Genomic DNA, 21,096 nt, shown 5'->3' on the forward strand with positions numbered 1-21,096 from the left:
AGCCTGGTCTGCAAGGCCATGGAACGTGTCATCATGGAACTCATAAACAATGACATTGGTAACCTCCAAACTCTGGATCCTGCCCAGTTCAGGTTTGTGAAAGGCAGATCATGCCTCCTGAACCTGATCGACTTCTTTGAGGCAGTCACTAAAGCCATGGATGAGGGTAAGGTGGTTCACACAGCCTATCTTGACCTCGCCAAGGCTTTCGACACCATCCCGCATTCTGGAATTATAGCTAAACTCATTAAACAAGGTATAAATCCCTACATCACAAGATGGGTTGCCAACGGCTCACTGACAAGAACACACACTGTAAAAGTTGCAGACTCCAAATCTGTCCTCAAAGCAGTGACAAGTGGAGTACCACAGGGTTCCGTCCTGGGACCTCTCCTGTTTGGTATCTATTTCTCTGAAGTACAGGCTAACACAGAAGACCTCTGGCTAACGAAGTTCGCAGATGACTGCAAACTAGGAGCCGTAGTCAAGTCCCCAAATGATGTAGACATCCTACAGAAGGGCTTCACTGAGACAGATTCCTGGTGTCAGAGCCATGGCCTCAAGCTCAATGCCAAAAAGTGCAGTGTCATCCCCTTTGGTAAAAACTCTGTACCCATGAACTACCACATAGGCAGCAATCTACTTAACATCAAATGCATGATAAGAGACCTTGGGACCCAGGTGGGCAGCAGTCTCTCCTTTGATAGTCACATCGCCACAGTAGTCAGGAAGTCCTTCTACATGGCACACCTCATCATAAAAGGGTTCTCATCCAGGAAAAAAGAGGTCATTGTTCTCCTCTACTTAACACTCATTAGACCCATTATAGAGTACAACGCTCCTTTTGGAATGTATCTCACAAGACATCTGCAGCAGCTGGAAAGGCCACAGAAGTACCTCACAAAGAGGATTACTGGCCTCAAACAAATGCCCTACACTGACCGCCTCAAAAAACTCCAGCTTTACTCCGTAGCATATCGCCTACTCCAAGGTGATCTCTGCCTAACATATAAAGCTATGTCAAACCCAGAGCTGTTGGACATGCTACACCTAAAGAAATCCCAATCCCTATGAGCTACACGCTCTAGGGACCTAAACCTTGTTACCACAATAGACAGGACACACTGGAGGGATAGATTCCTGTCTCCGAGACTTCCTATACTCTGGAACAAGCTACCCATCTATGTCAAGCAAAGTTCTTCATTAGCACTCTTCAAGAAAAATCTTGATGAGTGGATGGGAAATAAGAAATACACCCCGGGGATCACTTCTGTGACTCTGCTCAACAGTGGCACAGGAAAATAACCTTCTTGGGTGGCGTAAGCCATGGAACCTTGTTGGCTAGGCTTACGTAGGCCCTTGGGCCGATAGCCTAGTACCCACCTATGAACCTATCAGTCAGGCAAGTCCTTAAAGGGGAACCAAAAAAAGTACAACTATCTGGCCATGTCATTTAATCCTTTGTTTCCATTTAACTGTTACACACACGCTACAGCTAATAGAGTTCTAATACAGTTAATAACATGCTGTAGATTTTACAAGTTTACTTTCAGATGAGGCTATAAAATCAGATTCCAAAAACATGGTAATTGCTGAATTCGACTTCACTTTTTGTTAGGCTAAATTCATCTTGTAGCTAATTATATATGTTGTCAGTTCATATCTTTGAACCAAAAGAACATTTGTAGAAAACTAACTTGTTTCCTCCTTGCAATAAACTAAAATTTATTTCTAACAAGCATTGAGATCCTAGTACTAAGGAGCTGCAGTTCTGAAAAAAGGCTATCCTTTTGACTTATGGTTGAAGAAACATACCTTTTCTAAGGCTGCTTCTTTGATCTGAAATTCATTACCAGTTAGTCTTAAAAATCAGACACATCTTTCTAAATTAAGTCCCAACATGAGAATTACCTTATCTTAGGTGCCAAGTGTAAGTGCTTGTTAATTGGTGCTTAATACTCTTCCCATTAAATGTTTTATAAGCTCCCTGTTTTAAAATGGGCTCTTCAGTGATGGGGGGGGGGGGGGGGTGATTATCCCTGTAGAATTTGATGAGTTGTATCAGAGGTTACTTGTAACATTCAGTAATATTGTTATACTGCAACTATAGACTGCAACAGATTCATAACCCACTGTATAAGATGCTTTTTTTACTTACATTGTATATTTAATTGATGTTGGTTATCTGACCTATGAATTTTTTATTGCCTTTGGTCTGGCTCATACCTCTCAAGTGTACCTCATTACAAGGAATGTACCTCATTTGGGGTCTTAAAAAGTTCATGTTCCTCGAAGTTCCACATTGAAAGGGTCTGTCATATATTTAGTATTAGGAATTTTTTTAACTGATATCCATAGTAAATATAAATGAATCACATTAATTCATTAAAATATATTTTTATAAGTAAAACCAGCATGTTTTAACCTTCTTATGACCTTCCCAGATGAAGTTGTTAGTAAGCATTTAGTATGTGTTCCACATTTTGCTCATTTGTTCCACATTATGAGGGCTAGAGTTCCTCATTTTGGGGATGGAAGGTTGAGAGCTATGGTCTGGATCATGGCTGAAGATAGTCCTTTCCCTAGCCCAGTTGCCTGGTTATCAGATAAATAACATTTCTGAATATATGTCCACAGGAATATTTCTGTTGTTCCAAGCATTGTAGTAATAAGGAAGTAAATGTGCAGAAATGCTTTGTGTATCTTAATGCCCGTGCCATCCCTGGTGTGGCAGTACCACCTGTTTAAATTTAACTGCATTCGCTGTAACCGTAACAGTTTAAAATTATTACATTTGCTGGTTCTGGTAGTATAATATGTATTTTCTTTGATATCCATTAGGTCACACTGGTACCTCGCTCTTATTTGTTTTCCCTGGTTGGAGAAAGATGAATATGATGATATTAAATTGCCTGAACAGGGCTTACAGAAGGAAGGATCACCTAGTCCAGAAAATGAAACTGAAGGTGTTTCTGTCATAGTCAGCAGCAGAAAAAATGAAAATGAGATGAATGTGGACAACAGCCCTAATGAAAAAGGTACGCTTTTAAAACAATAGTGTAAAACAATTTCATTGCTTTTAATAGACCTGTGGTACTCATAAGCTAAAGATCTTTAAGGCTTTAGCATCCTGTTTTGTATCCATGATTGATGCATGTTTTATGATTTCTTCAAACTGATTTTGATTGTCTTGTAGTTCATATAATTACAAGGAAGCAGACTTTCCCAACGTTTTCTTTTCTTATTTTAGGTTACCAGATTTGTAGTTGTATGTTCTGTTGAGGAGGATTAAAGTTTTCTGGCTTCTGCATTGCAGTTTTGGTCTTTGCAGTAGTAGTGAAGTAATTAAGACTCATTCAGCAAATTAAAAGAAATTATTCAACATTATTGTTTGATGAGGCAGGACAGGCTGTACCTGTGAAACCTTGGATATTTTGGGTAGTTGGGAGTGCAGAAAAGCCTGATATTATGTAGTTGCATTACATGGGAAGTAAGCACAATGACTTACTGGGTCTGACAGGGTGCCACTGCATGACAGTGTGTTTAAGGAGGAAGAGCAATCCTCCTCGTCAGAATAATGGGAGCTGTGAGAACGTCACCACAGGCAGAACCAATCCTGTATGGATTGTGGTAAGGTGTTAAGGGAAACCCTTAAATGTACCAGGATGTGGACTAGGAATGTTGAAAAATATTCTGGCAAGGAATGGTAGCTAAGGTACTAAACTGTGATGATGTGGTTGTTTAATATAAGGGAATTATTTCTTAGAAAGCACAGACATTCTGCATTTTGTACATCCCAACTAAGATGACATTCCATATATATTGACTGTGTTAATAATGCTCAGATGTTGCAAAAATTTCCAAACGATGTTGTATTTTATCTCAGTTATCACTAAAAATAAAAAATAAAAACCTGTAATGTTATCTGTGTCAAACCTTGGAGTTTGTTATTGGATATGCCACTAAACTGAGGTTTAATTTTGCTGTAATCATAAGACTTTTTTTATACAAATATAGGTAGTCAGCAAAGTGACTCATTAACATCCTGCAGCTTTCTGAATGTGGTAAGAATCTTTTTTTATCTTTATTAAATCATTACATTTTAAACTGTAACATGAATTTGCATGCATTAATACAAAGGAAAATGAACCAAAATACTTTTCACTTTACATGTATACTTTCTTTTAGCAATTTTCATTGACTCCAGCATTACATAAATTACTCAATTTATGCTTTTGGGTAAATCTTATTCCTGGACATTATTGTGCCTTTAGTAATCCCACAGTTTCCATTTATTTTTATGGAATTTGTTTTTTCCCTTTTTAAAGACCCTACTTCCAGTTATTTTATCTCTTACAATATTGTGAAATTCCACACATTTGGTGTAAATTTTGATTTCCATTTTTTAGTAGTTGCTTTTTTTGACAGCTGGTAATATTAAACTGGGCAAAGCCTTATGTGTCTAGGCAATTCAATTGTATATATCCAAGCTCCAAAACTATTTTCTTTAATTACAACTGTATTCCCTCAGCATTTCTATCAAAGTACTCTATAGGAATTTTTGAAATCTGCCAAATTGTTACAGTGCCAAAAAAATGTTCCCAACTGCTTCTCTCTCTCTCTCTCTCTCGCTCTCTCTTTCCCCATCACACCTCCAGCATTGGCTGCCTACTTGAGGAAAACTCGTATAAAGTCTGCTTGGAAAATAAAAATGCCTGTGCAGAAATTGTAAACCTTGTGGACTTTGTTACTTAGGAATCTTCCCTCTTAGAATATGCTGATGATTCCACACTTATACATCTCCAAGCTCCATACCCTAACCCAACAAGCCTTCCTTTCCACTGAGCAATGGCTATCTGACAACCAATTGATTCTAAACCCCAAAAAGGCTAAACCCCTGCTCTTCCTTCCCTGACCTCTTGCTCATCATAAATCATCATCTTTCATCAAATCCTCGAACAACACAACTGTTCAACCTGCTACACATACAAAACTACTTGGGGGTCATAGTAGATGACAAATTTCAATTCAACCTCCACTTACTCCAATGCATAAAGAAAACTCATCAAAAACTAGGTCTACTTTATTGAAACAAAAAAGTTCTCACCCCTGAGGCTAGACTGACACTTGGACAGGCACTACTCCTCCCCTCCCTCCTTTACGCTGCCCCCATTCTCGCCAACATACAAGTCACCACCCTGAATAACCTTCACAAACCTATCACAAAATAGCTAGATTCATCACCAACTCACCATACAACACACACCATTGTATTGCATTAAACTCTCTCCAATGGCTAGAACTCCCCCAACAACTGCTTCTATCTCAGTTTCAAATACTACACTCTATTCTCTACAAACCCTGTTTCTGTCCATCTCTTTCTCCCTAAGTCTCCACCTATACTCCATCCCGGACCCTCCGTACATCGAACCAACAGCTACTAGACATATATCAACCAAGTGAAGTAATGCACAAAAAACCAAAGACAAGCAAAGAATAATCCACGACCTTGAAGGATTGCCTGAGCGAAAGCGCTTGTTTGATTTTACCTGTGACTTTTGGAATACTTCAGAAATAAAAATACAGCCTTTTGGACTTTAGCAGAGTTCTGGTTCCTTTCTTCAAGGTCGTGGATTATTCTTTGCATATATCAACCAAACAAATCTATTGGGAAAATACTCTATAAACATACTGTCACCAATGCCTGGCACAAACTCCCCCTTGGCTTACAGTCCATTACCCACTACACTTAGTTTAAAAATGAACTAAAAACTTTTCTACTTAACTCCAAGACTTGCTCCTGTCATGAACCCACCTAGTCTCCCTCTCCTGTCTCACACTTTTCTACACACTATTCTCTATCTAACCTAGAAAAAATAAATAAATAAAATAAAATAATGATAGAACTTTATGTATATTCTCTAATTTATACAATATTATGTATTAACAGCTTTGTAATTGTTCTTTTCTGTAGTCAACTTTGTTATTATTAACAGCTTTGTAAATCCTTCTTTTTACAGTATTCAGCTATGTTAGTACTTTACTTCTGCATGCAATCAATGTACTATTATGCAATTTTTTTGGAGCATTTCTCCTCTGGTCTCCACTGAAAATGGGCCAAAAGCCCAGTTGGACTAACCCGGTTAACAAACGACAATAAATAAATTAAATAAATTATTTCCATTGGTCCTATAAATTGCCTCTCCACTATTTTCCACAATCTTGTCTAACTTCTTGTGATTGATTTATGTAGTTATTCTGCAGTATTAATATGATGAGAATCTTGTTCATGTTTGTGCTGTGTGGTGCATTTTATTAATTTCCTGTGACTTGTGTCTAAGATGAACTTATGTATGAAACATGTATAAGAAGTTTTCATGAGCAAGTTATGTTCTAACGTTGGGGAGCATTACTGTAATATAAAATTATAACATTTGTGTTAACAGGTAGGAACACTTTCATGGGTCATAAAATCAAGGACAAATGCAGAAATATATATATAAAAAAAAACAGGCTGGTAAGGAAGAAGCAAGTGAAATATTAAAAAAAAAGTTCACCTGGTCAGGCAAAAATGTATTGCATGTTGCTGGAAATGTAATGTAGTTTCAAGACAGCTCCAGTGAATGCATGGAGCAGTGAAGGAATTATAGAGAGACTACTGAAGCAAGAGGGAGGGGGGGCCTCATGAATGGGGTTACATTGGCTTAAATGCATGTTAGTACTAGAAGCAAAAGAATAGGAGTACAATGGTAGTTGTCTAATACTTGGGAGAGAAAGCCCTTCACTCTGGGAATAACTGCAGCATTGTGGATATATTCTGAGCTAATTTAGTTTTCAGAAGTATGAATGCAATTAATTGCAGACTGTATCATTTGTTGTGTGGTAAAGCTAGTGTTAGGTTAATATTTAGAAATGATTTTTTTTTTCAAGAATCATTGTCATTGGCTTGTATGGCACTCAGAATGAGTAGTTCAACAGATGGTACAAAAACCTGTGATGCTGGAAGATCAGGCGGCTGTAGGTTCTATCCCCTTTCATTTTTCTTTTGCTGACACTGCTGGTCAACATAAGTAGGAATGATGCTGTTTTGAGTGTGGCATCCTTCTGATGAGACAGTTCAACCAATGTCTCAACTGCCTTAGTTGGTGGAATCTCACATTGTTGTCAACGATTTCCCAGCACTTCTTAAAAAGAGTAGGACTGCTTTATTTACAAAAGCTTATTTACAACTCTGTGTCATAAATATGTTTTTCACAACCTAAACTTCATACTTCTTATTCAAAAGTTCTTCACGCCTACTTTTTCACCTGAACTATATACATGAAAAATTAATTTATCTGTTTCATTCATCTGTTCCCTCTATTCCACTGTCTGTCAGCATTCGAGGACATGGTTAACAGACCCCATTGCTTTGCTAAGGAAAGTGTGCATCAGTCCCACCAGGCTTTTGGATATTGGCTAAAACTTTATCCCACCCCCTTAGAGCCTTTTTCATGCAGTGCTGAAATAATGAAATTACCAACATAGCAAAAAAAAAAAACTCAAAGCAACCTTAAGGTGTTAGTGCTCAGTGCCAGAAACTCCACACCCTACAAGCTGTCTTCACTCTGGAATATATGGACATTTGTGCTATTACCAAGACTTTGTTTAAAGCAACAGAAGATACTTCAGCAGTATAAGGCTACAATGCCTTCCACGCATTTAGTCCAACAGCAGGACAGACGTGCTAAAGGTGGAGGTGTCTTGGTCTACATTAGCAGCAAATAGAACTTAGCTTCATTGAACAGGATGATGCCCTGGAGTTCATCCATGTCCATGTTTCCATAGGCAAGGTTCCTTACCATGTCCAGGCCAGCAACAGGTCAGTCTCTATGACCCATGAAGCTCTCAACTCTTACCTAGACCTGTTAGTGGCGTTCACCATCCAAACAAATACCCTGTTTAAAGGAGACTTTAACTACCCCTGTATAGACTGGGGAGTATATGCCTAAGTCTAATTCACAGGCACAACGTTTCCTGTATTTTGTCAACACGAACACTCTGGACCAGATAGTGCACACTCCAACCAGAGGATCAAATACACTGGACCTAGTACTCACCAACATGGAAGAGCATCCCCTGTGTCACATCCTCATTGGCGAGGTGGACTACAAATATGTTTCCTCTGAAGTAAGAATCAACCTAGAAAACCCAGCTAAACTCATAAAAGGAACTGTTGTAAACTACTTCCTATTAAGTGATAGTTTGTCAAGACTGATCTACAACCATATGGACATACAATCTGATTTAAGTATACTTTTTTGCACTTGCATTATTTCAGTGATAGTTAAAACTGTAATGCATTTATTTATTTGTTTCAGTAGATCCGCGGTGGTACAGCGGTAGCATTGTTGCCTCACAGCAAGAGGTTCTCCTGTTCAATTCTCGGCTGGAGTGCCTTCTGTGTGGAGTCTGCATGTCCTCCCCGTGGTTGAGTGGCCTCTGAAAGACATGCGTGAATGGGTGTACCTTCGATGAAGGTTGGGCATCAGGCTGGCAACTCGGCACCATAAAAATTGACTGCCAATCACTAGCGGACCGGAGTTCTGCTGTGGCGACCCCTAACCATGAAAAGCCGAAAAGACAAACAACAACATTATTGAATGTTAATTGAATATTGTGGTCTCTCTCTCTCTCTGCAGTTTGTTTCCTACCCTCCCACCCTAGTGTTGTTACAGTCTTAAACTTGGTGGCTTTGGAACTGCCCTCCCCTGCTGGAAATTTGTGTTTGGACACTCCTCCTGGACCCATCTCATTTACTCACTCAACTGAGTACAGTGAGATAATTTGGGAAGGAGTACCCCCTTGATTCTTTGATTTCAGACACTTCTACTAGTACCATCTCATCAGTTTTGTCTACTGTGTAGAGAGAGCATTTGGGAAGGACAATCATTGTAGTCTCTTAGTCTTGTTCTGCTTCCTCTCTCTCCACTTGACAAAAAAAATTATATTCAGCTGCTCTTACTGTAACTGTGTTCTACCTAGTTTATTACCTTAGTTTGCTGTTCTGTGTGCTTTCAAGTGTTCAAGTGCTGTCATTCTGCATTTATTTCTGCTTGCTTGTTAGTAGCCTGATTAGATTTATCTGCTATTGTAAGTATCTTAGTTTTGGTTTTAGCACTTGTGCTGGAGACCAGTTATTTTACATTTAAGGTTTTTGTGGTCTGCACTCTTGTGGACAAACCCTTATCAAAACCTGCTCTCCATAAGTCCGCAAAGTATTCAGAACACTATGTCTGGACAATTTCCACTAGTTTCTCCTGCCGGGCTGGTCGACATGGCCATCCTGAGACAGTGTAGCAACTGCCTCGTGTTCACAGACAGTCCTCTTCTACTAACACATAATTCTTCTACTTGCGAGAAATGCATCTACATCAGTAACCTAGAATCCATCTTCTCTCGCGCTGCATTCAGTACTCCTGACAAAGAGGAGATTGCAAGCTCAAACATCACACCACCCACGTCACATAGTCAAGCACAACACACAAACACTTATGCAGGGGTCATCAATAAAAACATACTTAAACAACAGAGACCCCCAAAACACACTCACAGCCATTCCATACACAACACCAAACACATCACACACACAGTAGATAACACACCAGTGTCTCACAAACACAGTCCATTAGGCACAACAATAAACCAACACAGCCCATAAGACATAACAATAAACCAAGCATACTAGTCATTGGCAACTCAATAGTGAGACGCACTGATGTCCTCCTCCCCAGGCTCGACAAGGAGAAGGACATTGTCAATTGTTTGTCAGGTACCAGTGTCCACCACATCACCCAAGCACTTAAGTCTCTCCACAAGAGGTACAAGTATGACTCTGTCATTGTTCATGTTGGTGTGAATGACTTGAGATGTACGTCCCTGGACTATATTGAGAGAGACATGATTGAACTCTGAGTGTGTGTCACAGTCAGGTATGAGACTAGCCCTAACCAGCATTATAACTTCACCAAGAATGATACCACAATAACAATAAAAAATAATTGACCTTAACAATTGGCTTAGTTTCTGGTGTCTTTCCAGGGAGATCCAGTAGCTGTCTGGCTGGGATGACATATTTGACAGGCCTCGATGCTTTGCCAGAGGTGGCCTCTACCTGTCACTCCTGGGATTCAAGATCCTGAACAAGGCTCTTTTTCCCCCATTGTGCCTTTTTAGGACGAGTCCCAAAGACAAATCTTCCAACATATAAGATCTGTCAAAAAGCAAATTGAAGGTCATGCTGCTTAACACTAGGAGCCTTAACCTGAAAATGCACTCACTGGGAGGCTCTCCTCACACTGGAAGATGCCGATGTCTGTGCAGTTAAGGAAAGGTTCAGGGCTGCGGAGAGTACCCCTGCCTTACTAGGCTGTACCTCATTCCACACTTTACGACCCTAAAACAAGGTTGGAAAGACTAAGGGTGGTGGAGTATCTATCTTCATTAATGCATTAACCCTGAGTACTGTCTCACAGCACCTCAGTGCTTACATCCGAGCGTGCTGTGAGATGGTAGTAATTGTATGCAGTTACATCTGAGTCCCTTCCACAAGCACATCTAATTTTACAGCCGTATTGTAGCTTCATTGTTAAAAAAATAAGTTGAAAAAGTACCTGAACTTTTTCAATTATTTTTTCAACTTACTTTTTAGTGAGGAGTTACCTGATGCGTATATTTGACTTTTCTGAGAAAATCGGCTGTAAAGTTAAGTAACCGCAGTAACACAATTCTCCACGCACTGCAAGTTGTGGCAGCCAATCGGATTATTCCCTTTCAAGCCGCCCGCCACTTGCATAACACCTCCACCCCAATCTAAGTTTTCTTTGATCTCTCCAAATAAATGGAGGGTTCAGCAGTAGCAATTTCCTTTCTTTTTTTTTTTTTTTTTTTTTTTTGCTATTTTTTTTTTTACTTTACGTAGTTGCTACTGGATCCTGTGATTTATTTGGACGAACATCTATTTCTGTGTGCCGGTTTGCGAGTTTGATAGATATACTGCCACAAGCTGAGAAGAGAAAATCAAGCACAGAGCTGTAACTGAGTCCATTTCCAGAGAGTAGAGGTGAGTTGTGTACAGGAAGTGCTAGCTTATGATATTTAGTTGCTGCTGCTGTGCAAAGTCTGTATTTCTCCGTATGTTTGGGCCTTTGTCCCCCACATTATTTCCAGCTTTGTCAAGATGTATTGTGGTGAAAGGTTGGGAGCTATGCTTTCCTCTGTAATTTCTAATGAAGTGTGTGTTACTGATTGATGTGGGTTCTAAAAGCTGGAGCTCTCTCAAGTGCCAAGTATCAAACCGTTACTTTAGGATCCTAGCTCTCAACCTTTCACCACAAGTATTTGTGGACCGTTTTTCATAGCATTTCATTTTACTGGCCAAATACTGACAAGTCATGCCTGCCATTACAGTTGCAGACTCCATATCCTTTGGAAAGTTAATCGTACTGCAAACCCTGTTATTCCATCAACATAAGGCTTATGTAAAACGTCAGTCTTCATAACATGCATTCCAAAGCCACAACTGATCCTGTAGAAACTAATGTAGCACTAGCTTAACCATAATGAGATCTGTACTGCCTTTAGAATCTACCATATTCTCTGTCTCCTGAAAAATCAACCAGTGGTTAAGATACACTCTTTGAAAATCTGTTATGTTCATTCTGCAGCTAAGTGTATCGCTGAAGAGAGTAATCGTGGCAAGGCAAGCTCCAGTATCTGGTATACAGTGAGTTTTGGATGTATACCAAGGGAGAGTGTCAAAGTTGGGTGTCTCTCAAAAAACATTTTTTAACCCCACTAGATAGCATACATCTTTAGCACTCCACATAGTTTTTACTTCCTGATTTTTTTTCTTCCTCTAGACATATTTTAGTAGTGTTTTTTTTTTCTTCAGTGTCCTGTGTTCACTGTACTTCAATAATCCCTCTCGCACTGTGATGTCACCATTTTCTCATCCTGCCTGCTTATCTTCTAATTATGTATGCCCTTTAGTGACAGTTCCAGAATTGTTTTTATTCACCTGGGAAAACAAATTCTGGGCTGATGTTTGTTCCACTGTGCCTTGTTAGTGCAAATATTTAATGATTTGAGCATCCTGACCTATGCAATTTTTTTTATCTTACAGGGAATGAACTTTGTTAGAAAAGTAAGTAATTTGCCTTTTTGTAGACTGTATGCACTAAATCCTACACAACAGCCTCTCAAATAAATACACATTAAATAAAAATGTATACTAATAGTTCACAACAAAATACTGCTGGCGTTCTTATTATTAAAAATCAGCGGTTGTCTCTTGCGGTTATTTTAATCTACTAAAACATTATCGCCAGTGCTTTCAGATGCAGTGGAACATTTTAAGAAGGTTTATGGCCATATTTGTTGGTCTGTTTGACCTTGTGATTTACATTTTATTACAAACTTAGGTTCATAGGTAAGTACTAGGCTATCTGCCTATGGGCATTTATAAGCCTAGCCACAGAGTGATGGCTTTGACCTCCCCATTAGATTAGTAACCTGGGCCTCTGTCAACAGGGCTTCTGAAGTGATCACAGGGTAGAACTTACGATTACCCATCCACTCATCAAGATTTCTGTTGAAGAGGGTCAGAGAGGAGCTCTGTCGAATATGGATTGGGATTCTGTTCCAGAGTGAGGGGAGTCGCTGGGACAGGAATCTATCCCTCCAGCATGTCCTCTTTATTGTTGTACATAGGTTCAAGTCACTAGAACGAGTGATTCTGAGGGATCTCGTTTTTTTGAGGTGAAGCATGTCCATTAGTTCAGGGTTTGACATGGCCCTATAGGTCAGGCATAGGTCACCTCTGAGCTGACGGTAAGCGACTGAGAAGAGCTGGAGCTTTTTTAGTTGTGCTTCATATGGTAATTGTTTAAGGCCCTTAATCTTCTTAGTGAGGTACTTCTGTGGTCTTTCTAGTTGTTGCAGGTGTCTTGTGAGGTACATCCCAAATGGGACATTGTACTCTATTATGGGCCTGATGAGTGAGGAGTAAAGGGGCACAATCACATCCTTGGATCTGGATGAGAAACCCTTTGTGATCAGGTGTGCCACATAGAAGGATTTCCTGATTGTTTTGGCTATGTGGTTATCAAAGGAGAGCATGCTATCTTCTTGGGTACCCAGGTCCCTAATTGCTCCTTCTGTACTTAGTGGATTCCCATCTATGTGGTAGTTTGTAGGTACTTTGCTTTTCCCAAATGGGATTACTATGCATTTTTTGGCATTTAGCTTGAGGCCGTGATTTTGACACCAGGAGTTTGTCTCTGTGAGTCCCTTTTGCAGGATGTCTGTGTCAGCTGGAGAGTCAATTATTGCACCCAATTTACAGTCATCTGCAAACTTGGTTAGCCACAGTCCCTCCACCTTTGCCTGTACTTCGGAGAAATATATACCGAACAGGAGGGGTCCCAGGACTGAGCCCTGTGGGACTCCGCTTGTGACTGGTATATTGGAAGGATGGCATCTGGTTCACCTGCATTCCTTACTTTAAGTTGTCATGCCGTCATTTCAAGAAAATGCAAAGCAAATGCTTTTATCAGGGTGCTGAATTGCATGGGTTGCCACCTCTCTCGGTTAAACTATTTTTTCATTCTCCCCACATTAATTACATCTTTAGATAATGAATGTCCTTTTTTAGCTGTCTGGCTGATGGTCAGCATTTGGCAGTTTTACATGTTGTAGAGAGGTGCGAGAACCTTGCTGTAGTTCAGATGCATTCAGAAGTACTAGCTGACATCAAGCAGAGCTGCTGCTGTGTTGTGACTGGTTCTAAAAAAACTTTGTGCTGCAAATGAGATTGCTATTAAAGAATAAAAAACAACATACAAACAAAACACTATAAATATACCCATAGTGATAACTCAAGAAGTCTCATTAGAATTAATACAAAGGCTGTTATTAAATGAAACAGTTTGTAAGGGATCTCCTGGATTATCACATCCTTCTTCAGGCTTTAAACATTTTAATTTAAATTAATTAATACACAATTATACCAGCTAGTAAGCAACAAATAGTTGAGAAAACTAAGCCACTTTCTGAACAATTCACATAGAAAAAAGAAAATAAAAATAATTGCTTTCAGTTGTTTAAATGTTGCTGTTCTCTTTTTCAGTAAGTACAGCTACAGAGAAATATTATAATTTATCCCCAAACTGTACACTGTTAAATGTTATTTGCCAGCTCATCTAAAAATCAGTTTGCTTGTAAATGGTACCCCCAGTCTAGGGTTGCCACCTTTCATTGTGGCTAAAACCAGAGTAAAGCCACACCCCTTGCATCACCAGTAACCCCACTCACCCCACCCCATTCCTGCCCATACCCCGCCCATTTTATGATGTCACTAGTACATCACATGGTGGGGGACGCCCTCTTTTCCCATTCCTGCTGCCTGTTTTTGGCTGATTTACTATGCTTTTCTGTAAAAAAAAAAAAAAAAAAAAAAAAAAAACATAGTAAATCAGCCAATTTACAAATTCCGATAGTCTGTTTCCTTTTTTGAAACAGAATATTGGAGTTTGTACAGTGTTTTATGGACTACCGGAGAATCAGTTTGATTTTCAGATAGTCCAGAAAAAAAAACAGAGGGGTGGCAACCCTACCCCAGTCACATATACTGTCTAATGCTTGTAATACTGAACATGTCAAATGTGGCACATGATCAACTTCTATCCAGTGTTTACACAGAGCATTTGCTGGTTTCTTTTCCCTGTGTATTATACAAGTGCTCTTTAAAACTAATACTCATGAGCGGTTGACTACTACAGGCTGCTTTACTGTTAAGATGATACTTGCATGGCATATAGAAATAAAGCCTTGACTATGGCACAGGCAACCATATTTTGATTAATAGGTTGAATGTAGGTAGTGGCTGACTGGGGAGGATGGAAATGAGTGGCTGCTGCTGTTTCATCCATTCTGGGGAAAGTAGGCAGTTCTGCCTTGCCACATAGGTGACACTGTGGGTGTAGTAAATGTTACAGCCAGTGGAGTGTAAGCCTACTGAGCCCGCAATGTCTTAATGCATCCATGTTTGTAACCCAAAGAAAACTCAGTGTGTCGAGGTGCACTTCCCTTTAGGAGATAGCAGTAGTGAACTCAGAAAAGCAGCCAAGGGAGGAGGGTTATGTCTAGGGGAGAAAGAGTGGGACCCTCTGTAAGACCATCATGCTGTCCTGCTCCTTACCACCTGACTTATTGGGGAATGACATTCAGATTGGAATTCCTGTGCATGAAAGAATGGGATGTAGGGCTCGTATTTCATTAGGGAATACCAAGCTCCCATTCTCCAGGAATGAATGGGCAAATTGGGTCCAGGTGGAGGAGCCAGTGTGTGACATTATTAAATGATGCAGCCAAATTATTTACAAAATATTTTTGTGAAGTGCAAAATGGTGTTGGATGACTTGATGTTTAATGGTAGCATTGTTGAAGCTATATAGACATCGAAAGTTTCTGTTGTGCAGTGTTCTTTGGATACCCAAATTGCATAAAGATTTGAAAAGCCCTTCTGTGTGACCTATCATCTCAGTAAAGTGATACATAATACAGCCAGCATCTAATTTTGTTAGTTATGCTTTAAAACCCTATTTAGAAAATAGAGTTGGGTATGTTCACCATGTTTCTCTGTTGCAGTAATAACAAGGGATGTCCTTGCTGTGAAGGCCCTTGGCTGGTCTGAATAACAGAGTCCTCTCTTGAAGTCAGGGCATCTGGGTATAAGAGTCATTGGCTGCCCCCCATGTTTTCAATTCTTTCTTGATGTTGGAGCTTGAAGCATCCAGTGTAATAGTGCTTCAGTTGGTCCATGCCAGAGAACTTTGAAAGCTAAGTGCCATGTTGTGGAAATATTTACTGCTTTTCTAGTATTACTGTATTAGTTGTTTATGAAGAGTTGTACTTGTCTTAAGTGTGAAAAGCAAATCCCACATCTAGACTTCTTTGTATTTTTGGCTGGGCCCTGAGCATAACATGTCCATCTGTCCCCACTGGGCCCAGTTTAGTAGTCATACTATTAAGCGTAGGACTGAGTCTTTAGCTGAGTTTTTCGACAACGAAATGGGGCATCAGAGGGATTCGCGCATTATGGCATCTGCTAGTCATAGTGATGCCAACTCTTTTCGTAAACAAAAGGGGGCAAGCATCTCAAGAATCCTAGGGTAGCAGATGATGGTCTTTTGCTATCCATCGGTCCACCCAGACTTGTGATAGTTGAAGGAAAAGAGATGCCTTCTCAGTACTGTTTGACAACGAAGTGCAAGGCTGAGGCTGCCATCAACCCCCTCAATGTCTGCATTGGTCAAAGAACTTGGGTCATTGATTGAGTCTGGGGCTGATTAGCAAGCCCCTGCTTCCAACTACCACACCATGTCTTATGTGGGGGATGATGGATTCCCTGGGTTTAGAAAACAGTCATCCGTGGACTGATGCAGGCCACAGCTGATGTGCACAACCCAGCCTATGTACATCTGACATCACAGCCAGACCCAAGCCAAAAATCAAACTTAAAAAGGCTGTACCAGCTTGCCATAGCTTACTTCTTCTAGATCCCACTCTTATCAGGCCTATCAACAGGATTTCGTACTGCTTGCTGAGGATCTCGTATTGTGACATCCAAGTGACATAACCCTGCCATAACCTCTGCAACAGGAACTTACCTTGGAAATAGAAAGAGGGACCCTCCCCCCAGGAGTCTGATGATTCCTACAGCTGTTATGAGGATGAGTTGGCATATGTTGATCATATCTTTACTGGTTCATATGCTGATTCAGAGTCTGATAGAAATTATGCCTCATCTTCACCACCTGAGGATTTTACCTTTAGAAAGACACTCCATAAAATGAGGGAGTTTTGCAGTTGAGAAGCTGAGAACTACTCTCAATTCAAGAAAGGAGTAAGAGAACCTTTTACACTCTCTGAGCACAAACCTCTTGATAGTCCTCAAGTTCTAGAGATACTAAATGATGTCATACTTGACTGTTCCCTGCAGTTTGACTCCAAACCACCTGCTTTCCAGGAAGCCAGACCATTTTTAGTTGTTTCATGCACTCCCATAATCACCTTTTTAAAAAATCCCATGGAGGACCCTGAGGGTGGTGTCTCAAGGGCCCAAGGGAGGTAGGAGGTAAGGGCAGCATCTGTAGAAATCCTTTAGTAAATGAAAAAGAAGATATGACCCTTGACCGATTTTGTAAGAAACGTATACCTCTGCCACCCTAGCTATGAGAGCTCTCAATTGCTAGTTCCATATGGTCGAATTCCTGGGGACTCTTCTGGACCAAATGAAGGAGGAATTAGACTGTATGGAGGACAGAGCTCACTGTAAAGAATTACTTGAACTTTGAAACTCTTGCTCCAAGGTTACTAAGCATTATTTCCATTGTGGCCTTGATGCTGTAGAAGCCTCAGTCAAGGTGGTTTTGTCTCTGTCAGTTATTTGTTGGCACGACAGGTTAAGGGAATAGCCCCTTCGAGAACATGTAAAATCAGAATTCCTGGATGCATCATTGCATAAAAGAGTATCTTTTTTGACCTAAGGCTGAAACAATTTAAATAAAAACTGGTGGACAAGGCTAAATCCATGCAGACTGTTAAGACTTTTTGCAGGTATAACCATCTTATTTTAGCAGGAACTCCTGTACAAAACCTTGATTCTTTTCTTCCAGTCAACCCAACCAAAGAGGGAGGAGGATCAGGAGGGACAGACAGAAAAACCAACAGAAGAGATGGAAAACAAACCAAGGAAGCAAAACAGTGGGCCCTGACCTATAGTTTCAGCAGGGAGCAGCCATGACTCAGCTAGCCACCTCCCTGTTCCCCATACCCCAAGGGGTGGGGCACACATTTAAGCAATCTCTAGGTCCAAGGAAATGGGCCTTAACCTTTCAAAGAAGCCATAAAAAAGCAAAAAGAAATGTTGGCAATTCCAAAAGACATGACAACATGTAAAGAACTTTGGAAACCATGAGTTCTTTTAGTAAAGACAGGCAACACCCCAGTGATGTGCAGGGAGGTAACCACTCTTACCCTCTGTGCCACTTAACCATGCAGCTCTTGGAAGTGGCTCAATCCATTGCTGTACATCTAATTGCACAGTACCTGCCAGGGGAGCTCAGCCATCTAGCAGACCACCTCAACAGGTCAGGGACAGTCGCATAATCTTATTCCATCAATATCTCAGTTAACAATCTTAATATTTTAAAAGTGTCCCTGATTATGTAGAAATGTTGGAATAATGCATAACAGGAACAGTGCTGAGGTAAATGTTATTACTTGATGACTACTACCAGCATGGAGCTACCATTATATTATACTGTTTTTACAGCGTTATTTAGGTCTTCTCCTAACAGATGATAATGAGTCTGTGTTGCACAACAGCTGCACAAGGTAATATATGGAATATCTACTCAACAAGTTATGTGCAGCAATTATCACCTGTGTCTGGGCATGCATAACTTTGCAGTAATTAAATCAGGTCATTTGCATATTAACAATGAGTGCAGTTGTAATATAGCCTGAGTCATTATCACTTTTCGGGTAAAACTCTCAGAAGCTGTCACTGTTATTCACATAAGTAGAAGTCGTTATCACATTGATGAATGCATAAGCCAGATTTGGGTTTTTGTCTACGTGGAGTCATTTCAAGCCATCCCCCACCAGTTTCCTTCCGTCATTTTTACAATTTGTTTTATACACAGTAAAGTCCCCAGTGTGGTGTGTGCATAAGCGGGCATTGTACCTAGACGCCATGAATCTTGGGATCATCCCAGATGGCAGTGGGGAACTTCAAGACTTCAGCTCAGTTCCACTGGGCTGCTTTCCTGCATATGCATGGTTTCAGGTTTGCCCCTCTGATGCCTTCAGTCCCTCCCCGAAAGGCCACCTGCATAAAGAGAGTCTTTTTACATATTTTTCTTTTGTAATATGCCCTTTCACTCTCACTCCACACTGGTACAGTAAATGTATACAGGTCAGGGCAGGAAGTATTACATTACTTTTGTCCTTGATCCCTTATGTCCATTGCTGAATGTGCACATGTAAAGAGAAAAGGCAGAGGTAAGGCTGACTGCTGGCACTGAAGGAGGTTGTGAGACACTAGTGGTATCAGCAGTCTGAGTGGGTAGCCAGCACAGGTATCGGATACATCCGATACCCTCGAGTGCCACTTAAGTCCCATGCCTGTCCTGGGTTCATTAGTGGAGTGGTGGTCCTTACCCTGCTTTTTCTGTTTACATGTGCCCTGTCTTTAGCTCTTTATCAGTACCCGTTCAGCAGTATGTTGGCTACACTAAGAATGTGTATGTTTACAGTGATGTGTGTCTACTACTAATCTGATAGTGTGTGTGAACTGCTGTTTTTTAGATTGTTAGGTAAGTATCTCTGTATCATCTTTGCAAATAATGAACCAAAATAATAATGCCTGTGTGGATAGCAGTGAAAATCCCAACAGACAAACAAGGTAAGTAACATTTATATGAATATACGTCATAGTAATGCAATAAATCCCTCAAACATCAGGAGTAACAGACTTGCATTTCTTCCCTCTACAGGTTCTTCTGCTTTGTGACAGTGGCATGGCTTTAGGAGCAGGGGAATGACAAGTGAGAGTGTGGGTGTGTGACCATTTCTACATTCACTGGGCTTCCAGACATACCTCCAAAAATAAAAAATACTACAACTTGAGCTTCCCCACATGTAGCATGAAAGTACACTGAATTGCAAGTAGAGGTATGCACTGGGGTGGACTCCTGCAGTTGTTGGAAGAGAAATGTTTCATCTACCCTGTGCCTGACATTCTTTTCTTGCACATTGGAGGGAATATCAACACTCATCCACTTGGACAGCTGAGGTTTCAAATCAAGGAGGTTTTGGACACATGCAGTCATGGTGGCCACGTTGTCATTTTGTGTGGTGTGACATAATTCCTTGCCAGAGCTGGAGACATGCAAGCAGTCAATGGGGCAGCACACAAAGCCAGGTGATTGCAGAATGGGTTCATGCCTGGATTGATGCTCAGAGTCGGCGGATCAACAATCAGCTATAACAGCATCACTGCAGAAGATGATCACCTTTTCAGAAATATCCAAAAAAAAACGAATAGAATAAGAAAAACTCACTTTAATAAAACAAAGCTTTTGGGAATGTCCCTTCTTCCTAAAGAAAATAGATTTATGTTTTATAAGCATATGAAATATATATTTTGTAATAAAAAAACACCATACGCAGTAAAATACATCCATTTAAAGATTAATGGTATTGTTTCTGTCTAAATTCTAACATTGGTTTAACGGTAACCATACTATTTAAACCTGTCTTTTTATCAGCATCCAACCTTATGATCCATTTGTATTCAGAAATATCCAATTTATTAATTATATCACCCAACCTTAAGCTTCTATTTATTACTTCCAAAACTTTGAATTTAAATTTGTGTGTTGCACCTTTCAGGTTTAAATAGTATGGTTACCGTTAAAAAAACAGGTTATAAAAGATAAATCTATTTTCTTTAGGAATGTTATGGTATCTAATATGTCAATATACATATACATATTCTACTTGAAAAGAATTTTTAGTGGAAACATATACTTTTATTGGAAATATATCAATTAATTAACTAATTAATTTGTTTTTATAGAGCGTTTTTATAGGATGGCTGTGTCAAGTGGTTTTGTTTTATTGTGTGTGTGTGTGTGTGTGTGTGTGTGTGTGTGTGTGTGTGTGTGTGTGTGTGTGTGTGTATATATATATATATATATATATATATATATATGTATTTAAATTCAAATGCATTTGTTCAACACTGAAGAAGGGACATTCCCAAAAGCTTTGTTTTATTAAAGTGAGTTTTTCTTATTCTATTCGTTTTTTTTTTTATATTTTCATACTAAGAATAGAAGGGATTCAGAACTGTGGTTGGAGATTGTTTCTTTGCACCCTTTCAGAAATGACAGAGTTCACCTAAGTGAACATGGCATTGAACAGTTCTTGAGTGATCTGCACAATGGCATGATGACAGCAGTGTATGACATACTGGCAACATGCACC

The 21,096-nt window shown here is 39.9% G+C and overlaps 1 protein-coding gene across 3 annotated transcripts in view; it reads left to right on the forward strand.

Annotated features, from left to right (window-relative positions):
- Positions 1-21,096, forward strand: part of SENP7 (SUMO specific peptidase 7) — a 2,310,641-nt gene that overhangs the window by 1,876,066 nt on the left and 413,479 nt on the right. For all 3 annotated transcript variants that reach the window (XM_044071599.1, XM_044071598.1, XM_044071600.1), the window contains exons 19-20: positions 2,842-3,038; positions 4,018-4,064. In XM_044071599.1, coding sequence (XP_043927534.1) covers positions 2,842-3,038; positions 4,018-4,064 — 244 coding nt within the window. The remainder of the gene's footprint in view (positions 1-2,841; positions 3,039-4,017; positions 4,065-21,096) is intronic.

Source organism: Protopterus annectens, chromosome 5.part0, assembly GCF_019279795.1.
Source record: "Protopterus annectens isolate FY-2018-M chromosome 5.part0, PAN1.0, whole genome shotgun sequence".
Classification (NCBI taxonomy): Eukaryota; Metazoa; Chordata; order Ceratodontiformes; family Protopteridae; genus Protopterus; species Protopterus annectens.